Raw genomic sequence first — 20,011 nt, 5'->3', positions numbered from 1 at the left:
TGTGGTCATTAAAAATCCCAGGGCGTTTCTCGAAAAGAGTAGGGGTGTAACCCCGGTGTCCTGGCCAAGTTTCCCATTGGCCCTTACCAGTCATGGCCTCCTAATACTCCCCATCAAGAAATTCGCTTCATCACTCTGCTCTCCTTCTCACTGATAGCTGATGTGTGGTGAGCGTTCTGGCGCACTATGGCTGCCGTTGCATCATCCAGGTGGATGCTGCACATTGGTGGTGGTGGACGGGAGTCCCCATTACCTGTAAGCGCTTTGAGTGGAATGTCCAGAAAAGTGCTATATAAGTGTAAGCAATTATTATTATTATTATTATTATTATTATTATTATCTCTCTTATAATCACTTTAACATCCCTTGCAATTAATTATACTCCATTTCCTTACATTGATGCTGTTTTTAATCATTTTTTAAAATGCTTACAGGGAACTTTACATTCCTTTTATAAAGTACATGTGAGTCACCGTGCTGCCCCACAATTTTGGTTAAGTAATGTTCAGAGTGCAACGATACGATTAACAGTGCATGAAGGATATGTTCTTTCATGAGGTATAATGAAAATGTTATAGAAAAGAAACTACACATAATCCAAGATAGTCATTACACAAAAGGGCACAAAGTGTGAGTTACATTGTTTGATCTTTATTTCATTTATATAAATATATAGTACCAGGCAATCTATGGCACTTGAGAGATCATGTTATTTCTTTGGAAATATATATTTCTCTAAAGCATTTCTGACTATCACTTAGAATCCCTTAGAATCTTTTTGCCATAAAGATGGTCCTGTAGTTTAGTCCTAAAAGGAAGGATTTGGTACTATTTGTTCTATTAACATCCGGATGGACTTTTAAAACAATCAGAGATCTCAATGTCCACAGATGAGAATGTTTGGCATTGACAGTACAGTATAATTTAAGGGAGACAACCTCAGCAGCCAAGAAATATTTGACATGTAGCCATGAAGACGGGCTGCTGGGCACACACTATCAGCCGCTCCCTGTGTTTATGCCATGGCACACCTGACAACACCTGGCCTGGCACCTACTGTAACAATACACATCTCCTCATGTCCTTGAAGAGACACCTGTCCATGTTCTGCAGCCATTAACGCAGTGCAGCAGGTAGACAGGTCTTGGCTGCAGGACCTTGACACAGACTTCTGAATGTGCAGCTGTTACTTTGAGGCGGACGGCTGTGTGCGTTCGAAGGCTACATGGAATGGTGATGTTTTCATTTCAGGTGGCTAAATCCGTGGAGAGGGGGTACAAACACATGCATTGCAAAGGGGAATCTTGTCGCCTCATTGAGACACACTCCAACAGTTTCCAAAGAACAGAGACGGTGTGTTTGCCATAGATTGCTGAAGTCGTGTGCTTCATGACTAATACAAATGTGAAAAAGGCTCCTCCAGTTAATATCCGAGGATGATGATTCATGCATGGAATGGTTAATACTAACAGGATATTTCTACTACTTTTTTTCCTGTTTATTTAAAAGGAAGGCAGCAATCATCACACATCTTCTTTTGTGAAAGCACAAGCACTTGAAGCACATCAGATAATCGCTTGTCAAATACACTTGTTTTTCGCAGAAGAACCCAGCAAGCTATATGATTATATTGGATACTTCTATCTTGATTTTGTTGTTCTAAAACAATGCAGTATTTCACTTCACAAATTCAACAGTTTCATGGGAAAGAGGAATTGTATGCTAGAAATTTAAAAAGAATGAGTTTGCTGCTGATTTTGGGGGTTCTGTACCTTCTTCCACATGGAGGTGAGTATTGCACCTTTAATTCTCTGCATTTCTAAGCAAGTACCAAGCCACGGGTTTAACAACCCTTACGGAACTGAAATATATGTAAAATATATATTTGTTAAATATATTACTACTAATATGAATAGATTTTAAAATGTTATAATATACTTTAAGGATAAATATATTATAATATCCAAAAGTATGCTAAGATATATTTTAAATATGTAAATTAAATTTTTATATATTGCAATATATTTTCCAACATATACAAAATATATTTTAAAATACTAGGTATAATATAATGTAAGATACATTTTATGAGTAATATTATACTCTTATACTCCAGAAGTCTTGTTATTTTATTTAAATAATTCTGTGACAGCAGATTTATTATATCACACGCATTCAAAAATCATATACAGTTTAGCACATAGCACATACAGTATGGTGTTTTAGTGAACCTTTAGTGAACTTTAGAAATGAACTTTAAAAATAAACAGGCTTACATGCACAGACAAAATGAAACTGATTGCAGATAAAGTACAAAAAACATTAGACCAACATAACATAAATGGTATCTAATTTAATTGTTTAAACATTATTGCTTTTTGATAACAAGCTGCATAATCATTTTAATCATAGTTTGTTGCTTTGTATTTTGATACACGAGAGAATGTACAACTTTCCACTCATCTAAAATTTGCTTAATTAAGGACAGATGCTTTAATATGTCAGATCTGTTTATAGTTTGCTTTTAGTCTGACAGTATACTTATTCACTTCCAAAAACTGACTTATATTTGCTTTAAAAGAGAAGATTGAAGAAATCACTGGTATTGCATGTTTTTTGCAAATTATCTTGAAATGCATATCAGAATACATTAAGATTACATTACAAAATGTTTCTTAAAACAGTCAGCACTAACAGTAGATGAAACATTAAATAAAAACAGTAGAGCATATAGTGTATACAGAGCAGACTGAGAGAAGTAAATAACTAAGAGGCTCAACACACACACACACTCACAGACACACAGTGTCAACACACACACATTATCCTGAGAAGGGTTTAAATCACTTATAATTAAAAGACTGTGTATCATATCAAGACCTAAATGATTTCTATTCTATTATTAGAAAGTTTCATACAATATTGACATCAATACAGTAAGTGCAAAAAGACTTTTAAATTAAAAATTACATTACATTAGTTGACCACAATGAACATGTTTTTTTTAGAATTATTAGATTAATTCCTTTGGTATACAATTGGATCTTCCAAACATTGTTCACTGTAACAAAGTTACACAAAACAAAGACTGATTAATTCATTAAATTAATTCAGAAATATATTCATCAATGTACTTCCTACTACTCAAAGCAGTACAACTTTTAATTTAAATGGCAAAAATGCCAAAAATCAATGGGTTAAACTTTAATAAAAAGTCACCTACCTTGTCTAATCTCATTGTTTTCTGAAAAAATCAGAATGTATGTTGCATAAAACAAACCACCAATGGAAAATGAATATCAAAACTATTGCGAAATTAAAGCAAAACAAAAACTAAAGTGTCTGGATACAATTCTGGTGCTCTGAATTACAGTACATCATTTCCTTCATCATTTACTTCAGCTGCAGGTATGATTTCCTGTTTCATCTTCCTCAGATAGTAACAGGGCTTGATTTTTCCATACAGTATGTAGTCTTCCCAATATCTCCTCTTTTAGGTTCCAGGGAATTTCCACTTAGATTCATCTGTTAAAATAAAGTGGGGAGTAAACTTCTTATTACTAGAGTAAACTGCTAGGCATTCCACAAATTGTGAAATGCTTTGGAATCCTTTGGGGGTGCCAAGCACTATATAATATGAAACCGTTTTCTTACCAACAATTGCACTCAATTTCTGCCTCTTTTCTCTCATCCTCTTTTGCCTGTCTGCATAAAAAGAAAAAACAAAACAAAACATTAATCCCATTGCAGGAACTAGCAGTAGACCATAGTTTGGGTATAATACATCTATAGTTTGGGTCAATTCCATTTTTCCAAAACTATTTTCACTTATAATTGCAGTTAACCGTGATGGACAACCTAATTGAAAAGACGAAGGAAATAAATGTATTCCAAAATCTGTGATTCAGTTAACAGAATTGTATCATGTAATCGGTGGTAAAACGAATTGTGCTTCGTTTTTTTAAAAGCATCTAGTAGAAACATTCAAAAGACTGTCCATCCTTAACATTACAAGTCCTGGTTTACCCGACCATTGATGTTTTGAATTATCAACAGGATAAAACAGAGGCTTAATTTTGAGGTAAAACGTTCATTGCTGCGTTAAAAACACGTAGCATTCCCCGTCGTAATCGGTTGTCTGTGAAATCGGGAAAATTGAAATCAATTAAACAAAAGCGAAAACGATTGCGTCTAAAAATCTATTGTGCCTCTGCATCCAAATATCTTGAGTTCTCTCCAGTTTTTTTTTAATTATATCTGACATTACTGCACATGGAAATGTTAAGTCTTCTACGGAGGGGTTGAAGATTCGTTTTGTTTTTGTTGAACAAAGAATGTATTTCCCAGCGGTGTCATAAACGGGTCAGTGCAACTTTATAAAGGAACACAAAGTACAGGAGCTCAGGAAATGAGCAGCGTGTGATCAGGTTATTATGCGGACTTGGACTGACCGTGCTTCCACGTTTACTTTTGTGTGCAATCCTGCCCCATCATTAACCTAATACCTAATATTATCTTTTATAATGATAGTTATAAAAAATATAATTATTTTATCCTGGTATTGTCAGTTATAAATCTTGCACTCTATTATATCTTCCGAGTTGAAAAAAGATGATCAAAAACGCTATTAGGTTATTAACACAATTTCTCCATCAAATGGTAAATTGTCGAGATAGAATTTATTCAATCACAAAGAATTCTCCAGTAAAACAGTTAGTGAGGGATATCTCCCCAGCACAAGTTGAAACCTTTTGGATTTAACGTACTGTACCTGTACAAATTGCCATTTTACTTGGGTATTCCACTGGGTAGCACAATACTGTCTGTTGTATGTGCTCAATAAATGTTAAAATGTTAAACGAACTTAATAATGTTTCTTAAAAATAAACAAATAAAAGGCAAGTCAACAGAAGGAAAATCTCGACAGCTTGGTTCAGGTCAGACTTGCATGGAATGTGCGTCATAGTCTCACTACATCACTGCACAGGCTTGTTTTAATGACCTTTCTTTTGTCTTCATCCAGAAGCCATCAATGTCCGACTGGTCAATGGACACAATAACTGCTCTGGGAGGGTGGAGGTCTTCCGCAATGGTCAGTGGGGGACAGTGTGTGATGACAACTGGGACATCAATGCGGCCCAGGTACTGTGCAGAGAGGTGGGCTGTGGACAGCATTCACTAATTGTTCCCCTACATGGCGCCTACTATGGAGAAGGACATGGCCCTGTTATCCTGGATGATGTCAAATGCACTGGGACTGAGTCCTCACTGCTGAACTGCAAGACTGGTGAAACAAAAAATCAAAAATGTGATCACTCGGAGGATGCAGGGGTCGATTGTTCAGGTAGGACCATTTGTATTCCTTGTTTTTCTTCTGACAACGTGGCAAGTCCATATACTGTACATGCGACAAACAGTTGCAACTGCCCCGTTAGATGGCCAGCTTTGCAAACTCACAGACACGGTTGGATAAAATCTGGGGCTCACTGGAATTCTAACAGGAGACGAAAGCCTGAACAAGACTGTTTGCTTATGGAAAAGACCAGCATGGGTTCCAGAAAACACAACTTTTTGTTCCATGTGCTTCAGTGCAGCCAGTTTAAAAACTGAGACAAGAGAGTTGAGAAACTCATGTGGCAATGCCTATAGTGATAGAAAAGAAAACAGGACTGCAGAGTAGGTCATTACAAATCATTATGTAAACGCTGTGCTTTTGAATGAAGCCTCACTAATCGTCCATAGTTATTAACTCTAGAGAGTGACTTCTAAAGTATGCAGACGTATATTTTCAAATGTAAATTAGTGACTGATGTCACTTCAAAAACTTTAAATTTTAAGCCTTCTTTAATACCATCTAAAGAATAAACCAGTTATAAGTCGCCTTATCTTCTTTTCCCTTCCCAGAATGTTAGCTATTCTTGGATCAATTTTGTGAGAGCTGCACAAAGCACTTTCTGTAAAACATGGGATGAACTCTCTCAGCTTTTGCTAGGTTAAACATATGAACGGAAATGTGCATGATAATTACACAAGCTACAGTTCCACTCAACATGAAGTAATTTTCTATGAGTTTCCTCTTCAAGTGTAAGTTTTGATCTCTCAGCACAAAATTGTAGTTTCCTGGCAGCCAGTACTTCCACTGTTTGCCTGAGACATTTCACAAACACTCGTATTAGCAGTCATGTTCAGGGGGGTGATTGAAAATCACGCTGAAATCTGAACAGGAAATCTCAACTTACTCCATTGTTTCATGAAAATAAACAGTTTCCAATGAAAACTGAGAGAGTAGTCTCAATAAAGTTACAAAAAAGAGAAGGACTCTCAGACACTATATATAGAACACTCTTGTAATTACTGTGGACTAGTAATATAGACTTCTAATCACACAACAGCACCGTGGCACATACTTTTAATAGGTTGTTCTGTACACTCTTATATGAAAGAATAAGTCAAATGGCTGTCCTACAGAAAGAGCAGTGTTTTTTTTCTGCTTCCATCATTCACCTGTGAATTTCTAATTAAAATAATTGTCTACCAGCACAGATTTTTTTATATTTTCATTTTTGGCTGTGCTGTGAATTCTGAAATAGAACATGTATGTAATTGAACAACAGAATTTAAATCCAGGTACTGCTATATTCAAGATATACAAAACACAAATAAGAATTAATTTAAGCCTAGATACAGTATAAACTACATGAATAACTATGTTTGGGAACTACAGTATCTGCTATATACTGTATGATATTCACTCATGGTGAATAGTGTAAAATCTAAATGATCGTTATTATTGAGGTATAGATTTAGTGTAATAAATTAATAAATGTCCAAAATTGAGTGACATCTACAACAGCAACATTGTCAGCAGGAATCATGACTGACTGTGAAATACAAATCTTTGACTGACCGACAGCTAAAAGGTTATGCCATTAGATGATAAGTTTCACAGTGAGAACTACTGTATACTGTATGCTTACAAATGTTCAGCTGTTAAACCCATTGATTTTTAATAATCTCTTAAGTCCTCAGTTAGATCGTGGATGGATTTAATGGCTTAAGCAAACATCCTGCTTACCCTTACCATATTGTTATTTTTGCACCTACTGTACTTGTTTCAAGCTTTTCAGCTGAATGTGCACTTCTTGGTTATCTCTCAGTGGCATGATTTCTTTGACCCTGCACTGTGGCCATTTCCTTTGTTATAGAGTGCTTCATAAATCCAGTTGCATCACACTAGAAGTCATTACTACCTCTGGCATCTAGCTTCCTAAGGCTGTTTAAGTACTTAAGAAGTGTAATCATTCCAAAATAATCATTATACAGAGTTTTCAACAAACGTTTGGGAGGATAGATGACAGCCAAATTCTCTTTTACTTCTGCTACACTAATTCATAGCCTTCCTGTGAACAATGACACTGTGAACATCTCCCTTCCTTGCTTTATTATTCCCTCCACCCCATCACCATCTGTGCAGTTACCCCTTGGTTAGCTCCTCCCTTTGTATGGGGGTCCTACATTCATTTCCTTATCTTATGCCTAATCTCAATAAATTCCTTTTTCCTGTCTTATTCCTTAAAATACTTAAAATTCCTTAAAATATCACATATACTGAAATTGAAATATCCATAGTGGATATGTTAGTTTAGTTTTGTGAAAAAGGTGCCAATACATAAGGGTTTTTTTTTAACAGACTAACAGGAGAAAGGTCAGAACCTCATCTTGTCCACTTCTGCTCTCCTATGTATATTTGTCTCGACTTAAGAGTTTCCCTTTGCACATCTCGCACTATTCCCATCTTCACCCTTGCAGCAGCCCCCTGGTTCATTCCTTGTGAGAGTGAGGGGGGGTTCGGTCAGCCCCATCCTTGCGATAAGGCTGCCGTTCCCTCAGCAAGGCATTGTCCCACACAGTCCAATAACACATTTCATCTCAATGGCTCATTTTTTTAAGATGTGGCCAAACTACTGAATTGTTTGTATTTGATATTAAGATCATTATTTTTTTGCGAGATAGAAGATTTGTGTTATCATACTTAATGGGTCAATGGAACAAGTAAAAGCTAACATACTATCATACTTTGACAAAAGTGTTTGGGTAATCAACAGACTTACTGAAATATTAATAATTATAACCAATTGATTTGCAAATAATCCCCAGATAATTATTGAGAGAAGGTGGTTAAGACATTCACAAACAATTCACTAATACCTAGACATGGGGACACTCTAAGGTTGAAAACAAAGAACCCCAAGAAGAAATTAAAATGTACTGTACACAAACACAAGAAATTGAAAATTTCACCTTACGTCAAAACAGCTCAAGACCCTCACGATTCCTTAAAATTTAAGTCAGATGTATACAAATTAGTAGCACAAAAGCACTAATATCCTTGGAAGAAAACAGTAGAAGATAGCAAAAAGTCCAGGTTCAAACATGAATGAGGTAATGGGATGATACGAGCTTGTTTTCAGAGTACCCTGGTACTGCTCAGTCAATGCTACAGGAGCTAAGTAGCGCCACAGAGAAAACAAATATTGTCAACGTGAGATAATATTGCGTTTCAACACAGTAGTTAATTTGCTAATGATATTTCCTACTATATTAATATCTTGCATTACATATACAATAATATGCAAAGTTGCATTGACTTTAACAACAGAAGGATATCGTTACATTAGGTAATCATCAAATCCTCTTTTTGGAAAAGAATCTAAAGGAGCACTTACAGTATAACATAACATCACTTTATTACCCATATACAATTCCTTGTATTAAGAATTTGTCTTTTTGCAGACCCCAGCTTGCTCTCCATGAGACACACAGACAGGGAGAGAGAAGCTTGGGGTCAGAGCGCAGGGTCGGCCATTTTTACGGTGCCCCTGGAGCAGTTAGGGTTAAGGGCCTTGCTCAGGGGCCAAACGGAGTAGGATTCCTCTGCTGCGGATTATGGACCGACAACCTTCCAGCCAAAGGTGCAGATCCTTAGCCACAGTTTATATATGTGAAGGAGAGCACAGTGTTAGTGAGCATTACACACTTCCAAACCTATGGTGCTCACTTCTTTGTAAAACCAAAGAAGTATTTTTTTTCATTTGTTGTATTTCATTTTCTCTGCAGTACATAATATAGTATCGTGTAATGGAGCTAAAATTTTAATGGCACAATATTGGAACATTCAGTTTCTTCAAGTTTTCCTCTGTTTTCGTACCTGCCAAAATCCATTCGTTTTTCATTTTCATGACGTTGAACTGGGTGGTAAGCCGATAAATACGAACACGCCCGAGGCTTCATTCATTTCTCCCTCTCGCCTGCAGGCCCAGAGATCCCCAGAATCAGGCTGGTCAATGGAAACAATAACTGCTCTGGGAGGGTGGAGGTCTATCAAAGGGGCCAGTGGGGGACAGTGTGTGATGATCACTGGGGAAAGGCTGATGCCGAAGTCGTCTGCAGAGAGGTGGGCTGTGAAGGCAACGGGTCTTCTGTCGCAGTACATGGCTCCTACTATGGAAAAGGGAGCGGTGTCATTCACATGTATGGAGGCTGCAGTGGGAACGAGTCCTCGCTACTCAGCTGTGGGGCAATGAGACGTTTTCACTGTGACCACTCAGAGGACGTAGGAGTCGATTGTATAGGTAGGACTGCTCCGCTTTTCATTGAAATAGCTAGATATACAAACTTGGTTGTTATTCTATTGATATTCGTAGACACAGTGGGTAGTGTTATTGCCTCTCAGTGCTGGAGCCCTGGGGTGCTGTCTGCATGTTCACATGGGTTTCATCCAGGTGCTTTGTTTTCTTTCCATAGTCCAAAGACATACTGGTAGGTGAAATGGCTTTTGGCAAAATTGGCTCTGCTGTGTGCGTGCATATCTGAGTGTGTGTGTGCCCTGCAATGGACCATCCAGGGTGTTTCCTGCCTTGCGCCTATTGCTTGCTTGGGATAGGCTCCGGCTCCCACATGACCCTTGGATAAAATGTTTAGAAAATTATAGCTCCAGCTTCAGAAGACACAGCTTGGAGTCTCCGCATCATGAAAAGGAGAGCGAGATTTGCTAGAACTGGATGGATGGACTACAGCTGATTACAAATATATCTACTGGGTGGCATAGGATTTCAAAGTGACTCACCAACTGAGTCCATAGTTTGCTCCAAACAGGTAGTATGAATTTGGAAATATGTAACGTGAGGCCTCTTTCATCTTGCTTTGCCGGTAACAATTATTGGAATGTTTTGGAAATTAATTGGATCCTTGTATCTTTCGCAGTGTGTATAAGCACACCATTCATCCATCATAAAAAGGCCACTTAATACTTGTACTGGCAACCCACATCCTGTCCTGGATGTACTGTATAGGAAGCAAGACAGGACTACACATGATGGAACCTCAATCCATCAGTGCACTGCAATGCACACACATACCCACACAAGCACAAGCATAGAGGGACAATATAGAGACACCAATTATCTTAACTAGCACATCAGCACCCACAGGAAACTCACACAAGAATGGGGAGAGCACACAATACAGTAGGTGCAGCAGACTAGAATCAAGCCCAGAACCCATGATCTGTGAGGCAGCAGAGTTGACGTCCCTGCCACTGTGTCACCTCTTTAAAACAAAAGGAGTTAACATGTACAATGGAATCAAGCTGGAGAGATGTAAACAACACATTCAGGCCTTATCTTACCTCATGACCACAAGACTCCAGCAACTGTCCAGACCTGAGGCTTCAGCTTTAGGTTTTGCTTTAGTTCAAGGTGGGCGCCAGGTACAGTATGTATTTCTCAGTGATCTAAAGCGTTCTCTCAAGCTGTTGTTCATTTGTTTGATAAAGAGTCTTCATAGTGAGTTATTTCAGTCGTGACTTGCAAATCTGGAAGGAGGCGGTGTTAAATTAGATTATTCTTTCTAGGTAGTCAGAGAGTATATATTATTACTCTCTGTGTAGCTTTAATTTAACATTTCTGCCGTACATTTAACAACATAACGACATTAGAAATATTTAAAAAATGAATAATGTATACATTAATTACATTTATACATAATGTAATTAAATAATGTATAATAAGGTATACATTAATAATATGCGGTGCAATCAAATCAGAATCATTGTGTAACAAATAATCCTAAGAAAATAAATCATTATCAAATAATGAAAACTTGCTTAATAATCTAGTGCTACACTAAAGCTTTTCATCTATGATTTAGATTTACTCTTGATCTTTGTCAGTTTGCTGCACTTTTCTTTCCTACTTTTCCTTTCTTTTTTTCTGTTATGTGTTGCTTCTGTGCAACTGTACTTTTTGTTAGGCTTTTAAGTGCTCAGGATTCAAATTGCATTGATGTTACAGCCAATACTTGAATATAAGCAACGTCAAAATTATGGGTCTTAAGACCAACCAGTACAAAACACTCATCGAAAGTGCTCTTTCATTGTACATTTGCTCTTGTGTGAAGGCTTAGAGACCATCAAAGTCAGGCTGGTCAACGGATCGAATAACTGCTCTGGGAGAGTGGAGATCTTCCACAGAGGCCAGTGGGGGACTTTGTGTGACCATTCCTGGGGCTCAACAACTGCTCAGGTAGCATGCAGGGAAGCAGGCTGTGCGGGAAACGGCTCTGCCGTTGCAGTATATGGAGCACACTTCGGCCAAGGAAGTGGCCCCATTATTATGACTGAGTTCTGCAGTGGGGACGAGTCCTCCTTGTACGAGTGTGGACTTCATGGAATGGGACACTACGGGTGTCAACATACGGAGGACGCAGGAGTCTTCTGCTCGGGTATGAAATGACTTTCTTAAAATGAGTTTTGATCCCATTTTCCCAATTCTAGAATATTTCTTCAATAGTCTTTATTACAAAACTTGCCTCTTTCCACTCAAGAAAATATATTAAGTTGCTGCGTGACATCTCTTCAATTGTGCTGTGTTGCTTAAAGAATATCTTTTGTTTTTCAACACACTGGTATGGGTGGACAGCAATGATTAATGAACCCCGCAAGGTCATTAATGCTATTTTGTACTGTTATCATGTAGTCACCTTGGACATTTGATTATTGGTAACCAAAATAAAGGAAGCAATTACTGTCCATGATACATTTGATTAGTGTAGTCTGAGTCTTATCAGCTAACCTCATGTTTTCGTCTGCAGATTTACCTTAAAAATAATATATGTACGGTACTACTAATGAATTGTAAATACAGCAAACACTTACAGGCCCCTCAGTTGAATTGATGCAATTAAAACTCAAGCTTCTAGCTAAGGTTTAATGTATTTAAACAATCTCATCAATTAAATAATAGAGGGAAAGGAAAATGTGCGAATTTTGGCAAATCTAGATTTGCCAGAAGCATTTGTCTGTGGTATTCCCCCCTTCCTGCAAAAATAAGAAAATCAAATCAGATAGACTATCCAAGGACAAATCCTTAGGATAAGATCAGAAAATGATACACAAAGGCATTGTCCAGAGAAAACACTGAGGTCTTTTAATGCAAACATGCTGGTGGTCAGAGTTATTGTTTCACTTGCTGAAGTATCTCTGAGGAAGAAGTGAAACTAAGCAGAACGTTGTCTACGTTCTCTCCTTTCAAGGCATCGATACCTTAAAAGTCAGGCTGGTCAACGGATCCAATAACTGCTCTGGGAGGGTGGAGGTGTTCCATGGCAACCAGTGGGGGACAGTATGTGGTCATAGCTGGGATACCAATGGAGCCCAGGTGTTGTGCAGGGAGGTGGGCTGTGGGGAGGCGGAGAATCTTATCCCTCTGCACGGAGCCTACTATGGAGAAGGAAGTGGCCCGGTCTTTGTACAAGGTCACTGCACCGGAGACGAAACCTCTCTGCTGCAATGTGGACTGCGGACTGTGAGGTACTTTGGCTGTGATCACTCAGATGATGCGTCAGTTGATTGCTCAGGTAGGACCTTTTTTTTTTTTACTGTGGATTACTTTTACAATGCAGAAATACTATTGGTAAATTATCTTCAGTTTTCATTTCTTTTAGACAGTTACGTAGAAAAAGGTCCCATTTAACTTTGTCAGTATTTTTCCTGATTGGTTTTTGTAATTATTATTGATTTGTGTCAAAAAAATCTTCACTGTCCCCAACCCTAACTTAACAACTGGTCTCCCTTAGTGGGCTGCCGAGGAAAACTCTGATTTCTGAAAACAACTGAGATTGCATTGCTTTTTATAATCCAAAAATCCACCATTTCTGTGGTTAATCTGTGATTATAGATTTGCAGGAGCACTTGCCCTCTGACTCCAATTTACAAAGTCTGAAACTGAAGGTGCATTGTTTCTAAACTTCTAGAAATCCCAGCAGTACCCCAGTTACAGAGTGCATGAAAAAATAAAGAATTCTCAGACCAAAATTAGCCAAGGCTTTTTTTTACAACGAAACAATTGATATACAGCTTAACTTCCTTCCCAAGAGTGTGCCTAAGCAGGTGTTTCTTCAGGTCTTTTCTTAAAACAGTACCAATTCAACCAGAAAAGAAGAAACCCAGTTATGGATTGCTGATAGATATTACTGAGGAGTTTCATTAGCTCAGAACCTGACTAAGGTGGAAACCTTTGGAGAACCAGCAGTTTCCCGATCAGTGTGCCCGGCAATCTCAAACCCTGCCACAGCACTGCACCCACAGTTCATTCTTCCTGTGCTGAGGGCTTCAGGAAGGACGCAGGAAAGACCGGATACCTTGGCTCTTCTTTCAGTAGGCTCACAGGAAGCTGGATCTGTTGACTTTGACAATGTTATCTACAGATTTTCTGCTGGAAAATCGAGGGGGAAAAGTCCTCTGAATAGTAAGCCACTCTGTAGTTTAAAATGTTCATTTCTAAAATTCTAATGCATTTCAAACTATAGAAGGATATCACAATACATTTCTGTGCTGAGGACAGAAGAAAGTGGAACCAGTCGATGTAAGTTGCTCAGGGACAATTACATTTTGGTTCTGGGCCTTCTTACTTTAGACATAAAGATGACAGAAATATATATTTCTATATATATTTGTTATTGAGCACATCAATATTGCATTGAATAAAACAAATCAAAATAAAAGTGCCTTAAAATGTTTCTGTACTAGGGCTTCTTCCTAATATATATCAGTGAACTAGATTTTTGTATAATTAGCAGACTAGACAGGTTTGCAGACAACCTCAAAGTAGGAGGATTAGCAAATATTACAAAAGCAGCAAATGAGATTTTAAAAAAATACTATAGATTAAAATTCAAGATTGGGTGAACACCTGGCAGATGCTGTTTTATGTAGACAAGTGAAGAATCAGTCCAGAGAAGAGAATCCAGAAGAAATTGTGGGGCTTAAAGGAATGTCATATGATGACAGGCTGAACAAACTGACCCTTTTTAGTCTGGAGCAGAGAAGATAGCAAGGGGATCTGGTACAAGTATTGACAATCTTCAAAGGCATGAACAATGAAAGACATGGGAACCAGAAGAACAGGAGTTACTGTACTTCCTTACCCAAAAGGCTATGGGAGTCTGGAAGATGCTACCCAGTCATGTTGCTCAGTTGATACTCTGGTGTCTTTCAGGAAACAGCTGGACAAGATCCTTGGATTAATAACAGTAATTACTAGCTACCAAAACTGAACCGATGGCTTGACTGACCTCCTCTCGTTTGTAACTGTGCTCATGTTCTCATTTTGTTAATGTGAAAAAAATGTTAATGTTAACGTTTTTCAAAAAATATTCCTGCACATAATATGAAATGTATATATTTATGGTACAGAATGTACCTTGCAAAACTAGTCACCCCCTTCCAATTATGTCCCATTTTGCTGAATTACAGTACAAATTATGTATAGGTATTTTTAATGTTTTTAATCAAAGTTTGAATTCTTCACTTGAACATTTTTAAGAAGTCACCTCTCAGCAAAAATAAATCCAAAACTAAAATGGACTTTAATATAAATATACAGGATGAAGGCTTGATAGTTTGCAAGGCACTGTAAGTGCAATGAGATTAACTACGGGATTAGATGAGCTGAAATCATGATAAGCAAACAATAATTTGTTTCAATAATTTCATTAACTACTTTCTGTTGAATGCAGGCACAGAGAACATAAGAGTCAAACTGGTCAATGGACACAACAACTGCTCTGGGAGAGTGGAGGTCTTCCACAAGGGCCAGTGGGGGACTGTGTGTGACCGTAACTGGAACAGCGAAGCTGCTCGAGTGGTGTGCAGAGAGGTGGGGTGTGGGGATCGCGTGTCTGCAGTGGCCGTGCACAACGCACACTTTGGAGAAGGAACTGGAACGAGCTATGTGCATGGCCACTGCAATGGGGATGAGCCGTCTTTGCTGAGCTGTGGACTGCGAGACAGGGGATATTCTAGCTGCGGTCACACGGAAGACGCAGGAGTTGATTGTGTGGGTAAGAACCATTTCCAATTCTTCAAAGCGTTTTGAAGCTGTGCTACCTTCTGGTTGGACTACAAAATTATTAAGGGGGCCTTATTAAGGGGGCTGTAAGCAAAAGGAATTGCGATTTCGGCTTTGTTGCCAAAAGTTCGCAAACAGCAGGTTTTAAATGCCAGTGTTAAATTCTACAGAGTTCTAATTTTCACATTTTTAAAGACTGTGCAAGAAAAGTAATAGTTCTGTGAAGACACCCCAAAGCTGTAGGTTAAATCTTAACATCTAGCTAATGAAGTGAAGCTTGGACTTAACGTGTAGATCCTGTAAAGCATTCTTGGTTTATGGTTCATTATCTAAGAACAGGTACAAAGGAGAGAAAGACATTTGGCTCGTCTAGCATGTTTTTTTGTTCTTTATCATTATCTACTCTAATCTTGTGCGAAGGCATAGAGAACATGCCTATCAGACTGGTGAATGGACACAACAACTGCTCTGGACGTTTGGAGGTGTTTCTCAGCAACAAGTGGGGGACAGTGTGTGATGACAATTGGGATAAGGCTGCTGCTGAGGTGGTGTGCAGACAGATGGGCTGTGGAGTGGGTGGGTCAGCCATCGCCATACACAGTGCACACTTTGGAGAGGGAAGTGGACCCATTATGCTACTGAATCACTGTAGTGGGAACGAGTCCTTGCTGCAGAGCTGTGGAATACAATACATGGAATATCAAGGCTGCTATCACTCCGAGGATGCAGCTGTCGATTGCTCAGGTAAGACCAATTATTGCTGTTTACATAATTCTATTTTAACACTAAGGCTTGACACAACCATGGCTTCCATGAGAAAATATGCACATTTTCAAGTTGCAGTCTTCCAATGGAAAACAATGCATTAGCTTCCCGGTATTGACAAACAGTTTTGCTATTGGCCAAGGTCTTGATTTCCATACAGGACCAGAAAGATGGGAAAGGAATAATCTGTTACGAAAGAAAAAAAGAGAGGTCTCCCCTGTGGTCAGTGTGCTCAATCGAATCAATGACACTATTTTTTAGATGTGGTTATGTGCAAACAACATTTGGTTTGGTAAAAAATGTAGACGGAAAAAGTGGTGTAATACATTACTAATTACCAAAGTTAAAATCCCTATCTTATTTTCCACTATCAGTAAGAGAACACAATCATTTTGTACAGAAATGTTGTCTAGAAAGGTGGTTTGGTTGGCTTTCTCACTCCTAAGAGTAATACCATGGAGTCTTCAACATATTCAGAAGTATGTAGCTCAAGTTCCTGATTGGCCATGACAATCCCAAGACATCAGTCCAAAAGAACTTTCATGACTTTTATGAAATTACAAGCACAGGTTGTGAGACTGATATGTGTTAGGAGAAAGGTCTGAACCAATTAAAAAGCTAAAATAATTAAGAAATTTATTTGCAGCTGTTTAAATACATTTGCTGGCTGTTTAGAAACAAATGAGTCTTTTTACACTTGCATGTCACTAGTCTGTACAATAATAGAAGCCATTTGTTTCATCATTTGAATTTCTGCAAAACAATCCTAAATCTACACCTGTATTTTCTTTGATTAATTGCCATTTTATGTACACTTTATTTTCTTAAGACTTACATTTTTTTTATATCCTCTTGTCACTATTCTTTTCAGGTCTTGTGAGTCCAGGCATTGAAGTTTTTGTACAACCTCAAGCCAGTAGCAAATACATTGTGATCTGTTCTTTCAATGTGCACATCAGAGGAAGTACTGTTTATTTAAATGTCGTGGGCCACAATAACTACACTGTGCATGCTTTCCATGAAGCAGAAAACATATCCGTGTTCATTATCAATGAAGCTCCTCCAGTGTCCTTTACCTGTGTGCATGACATATCAGAATCTGGACAACTTGGCTCAGCTATGTTCAGCGAGACAAAATCTTTCAGCGTTCAAGGTAAACCCTCATCACCATGTGTGAGTCATTGTCCTTCAATCGTGTAACCTTTTATCTTATTGCAGTTAAGACATTCAACAGTGGCTCCTAAAATGCTGACCCTCAGGAAGTGAGAGAGGAGACCGCATTAGCATTGCACTAACGCTGATATACACCCCTGTCCCTCTGGCTTTGCATGCAATGGAAACTAAGCCAAGGAGAAAAGAATAAGAAAGACGCAGCAACAGTAGTAACAGTGGTGACAGAATCAGCAGTAGCGCAGCAAAAATAAAATTAGCAGTCATAGATCAAATATACAGTGCCTTTTGGGAAGTATCTAGTTTTTTGTGTGTCCTTGCGCCATCTAATTAATGTTTTTAGCTCACTGATATTGTTTTTCTCCATACAGGTGCTCCATACAATAATTGCGTCTCCACTAAAACCTACACAGCATTTATTGTGATTGGTCTGATTGTGATCGGGGCGATTATCGGGGCTGTCGTTTTCACAGAGCTCAGGGCACGACGACGAGGTAAATGTGGGTCCTTTAATGACAGTTTAGGAGTTTTTGGGGTGCAGTTGCCTCATTCTTTGAAATGCAAAGATTTCTTAGCCATCCTAAGATGAACATCAAACTAAAGTAAGTGCAATGATAACAGTGCTAGGTTAGTTTTTAAGGGGAAACTGTGTATAACAATCCAAAACTGTCACAACGTCCTTCATGCTACATCCTATTGTATGCATTTTAGGAATGTTTCTCATATAAGCATAGATGTACTGTAAGATGTAAAAGATGAAAGAGATGTTACTGTGTAAAAGTTGAACACAGACATAATGCTTCACATACAAAATACACTATATTTCTAGAGTGTACAGGGGACTGGACTCGCAGTCCATTCAGATATGTACATTAGAACTGAACAATTTCCAGTTCCATGAACATAAAGGCACTGAAGCAAAGTGTCCTGTTTAAATGAAAAACTGTACATACAGTATACAAAACACAGTGATGCAGAAACACAATGCATTCAGAAACTGAGCTCATTGAAGTCATTCAGAGTAATTTGTACATAATGATTCACAATTGCTATAATTTTACGCTGAAATAATCGAATGATCTTTTCAAAGTTACCACACATTCTTTTTCTACCACAGCAGCCTCCAGTGATGAAAAGGACAACAGCTGTGAATCTCAAGAACTTTCTCTAATAGAGGACACCTCACCAACGGCTGTTTTGCTTAATTCAAGCTAAATACTGTATGGGTTTCGAGACGCATATCAGCCTCTTGGTTTCAATGAGAGCTTTTTATTGCTTCAACTGTACCCCAAATATAATGCCAATATTAGAATATACAATACTGTTATAACTCTTATTTTGTCATTTATCTTTAAAGTATTATTGTACAGTGGCTGTTTTTATTTTTCCTAATCATTTTAATTAGTACACAACAAAAAATGCTTCTGTGCTACATTTAGACATTAGTGTTTAATCTAAAAAATGAATTTTAGTCCTTCAGTTGCTTTAACACAATATATAGGACCTATAACAGCAAGTTCACAGCTAGCAATGCCAAAGACAGCTGTACTCTACTCAGGTAGATATGATCTATGCAGAGAAAAAAATGCATGCAGTGAAAATGAAAGAATTTGCAAATAGCTGGGTAGCAAGAGACTCCTCAGGCCACAAACCCCTCTTGTTCCATTTTGATTTTCATGCTACTGGGCTTCCATCATGATGAAACACTGCCATCCAAACCTGCAATCCTCAGAACGTCCTCGCACCTGTGAGTAAGTGGGAAGCTGTGCGTTGGGTTCGAATGTTTGAGACTGTGGCTGCAAGGACACACCTCTTGTGCGGAGAGGACACCTGTCTCCAGGCTGGAGAACTGAAGCACCCAATCCCAGTAAAACCTTGTGTACCATCCTCACCTTCAGATTAATCTCTGGCCCGGTTGGTCGAAGAAATGGAGTTTCTGCGATGGAATCTGGCCTTCTGCATACAGTATGTGCAGCACCATTTCCTCCATTTTAATGAGCCCTGGACAATAAAGCCAAAGTGTAAAGAAGCCTTTTCTGTATAAGGACAGCTGGATAATTATGGAAGGTGTGCACGTGGCCTGGTAAATCAATTTAGGGTACTTCCATATTCGTTTTGTCTTCTCTGCACACAGCTGATGATTCACATTGTTGTAAAATTTTCAGCGCAGACCTCAGCTCCTCTCTGTGAATTTATTCCTGAACAGTGTGACAGGCCTCATCCAGCCAGAGGGGGATAGACACCCTCCAGAGTCTTGTGTCTTGTGAAATATTAAAATATTTCAAAGTGGGCCCACTTGTCTATTGTGCTCATTTTATTTTTATGTTATGGACACTCATGCAATATCCCAAGATGAATAAGGGCAGTAACAATTTAGCTCTAGCCCAAATTTCTAACCTGCCTAAGAAGGTGGGTTTCGTCTCACTTAGATTAATTTCCAAATTGGGATTTGGCCAATGGGCTTATAAACCACATTTAAAGCTTTGAGCAGTATTTCATGGAAATGATTCTCGTTGCACAATGGGTCATTGTTGAAACTGAGGGTAAATTAGTAAATATAAGTGGCAAAATAATCTGGAATAATCAAATACATTTAAGTATCCTTTACAAACAGAAGGTGACTAAGAAAGCCAAAAGCATTATGGAATGTGTGTCTCACCCTCTCCATT

General features: G+C 38.3%; 1 protein-coding gene and 1 long non-coding RNA gene across 3 annotated transcripts; one reads left to right on the top strand and one right to left on the bottom strand.

Annotated features, from left to right (window-relative positions):
• Window positions 1-1,299: 1,299 nt before the first annotated feature.
• On the top strand, window positions 1,300-19,632 carry LOC102695215 (deleted in malignant brain tumors 1 protein-like). 2 transcript variants are annotated; one of them, XM_015357124.2, is made up of 10 exons: window positions 1,300-1,788; window positions 5,024-5,344; window positions 9,315-9,632; window positions 11,458-11,781; window positions 12,592-12,915; window positions 15,076-15,399; window positions 15,828-16,151; window positions 17,044-17,325; window positions 17,714-17,836; window positions 18,463-19,632. In XM_015357124.2, exons 1-10 carry the CDS (start codon window positions 1,668-1,670, stop codon window positions 18,555-18,557), a joined length of 2,556 nt encoding a protein of 851 aa, XP_015212610.1. In that variant the 5' UTR covers window positions 1,300-1,667; the 3' UTR covers window positions 18,558-19,632. The 2 variants fall into 2 exon arrangements, with proteins under 2 accessions (XP_015212610.1, XP_015212609.1); XM_015357123.2 differs by having other exon boundaries at window positions 1,303-1,788; window positions 18,460-19,632.
• LOC107078580 (uncharacterized) lies at window positions 2,106-4,407 on the bottom strand. Its single transcript, XR_001479536.2, has 2 exons — window positions 3,655-4,407; window positions 2,106-3,525 (listed from the first exon to the last, which is right to left on the bottom strand). It is a non-coding gene; the product is annotated as an uncharacterized lncRNA (long non-coding RNA).
• Window positions 19,633-20,011: the final 379 nt, after the last annotated feature.

Source organism: Lepisosteus oculatus, chromosome 10 (genome assembly GCF_040954835.1).
Source record: "Lepisosteus oculatus isolate fLepOcu1 chromosome 10, fLepOcu1.hap2, whole genome shotgun sequence".
Lineage (NCBI taxonomy): Eukaryota > Metazoa > Chordata > Actinopteri > Semionotiformes > Lepisosteidae > Lepisosteus > Lepisosteus oculatus.
Note: the sequence above shows the minus strand (reverse complement) of the source record. Positions and strands in the feature narration are given on the sequence as shown.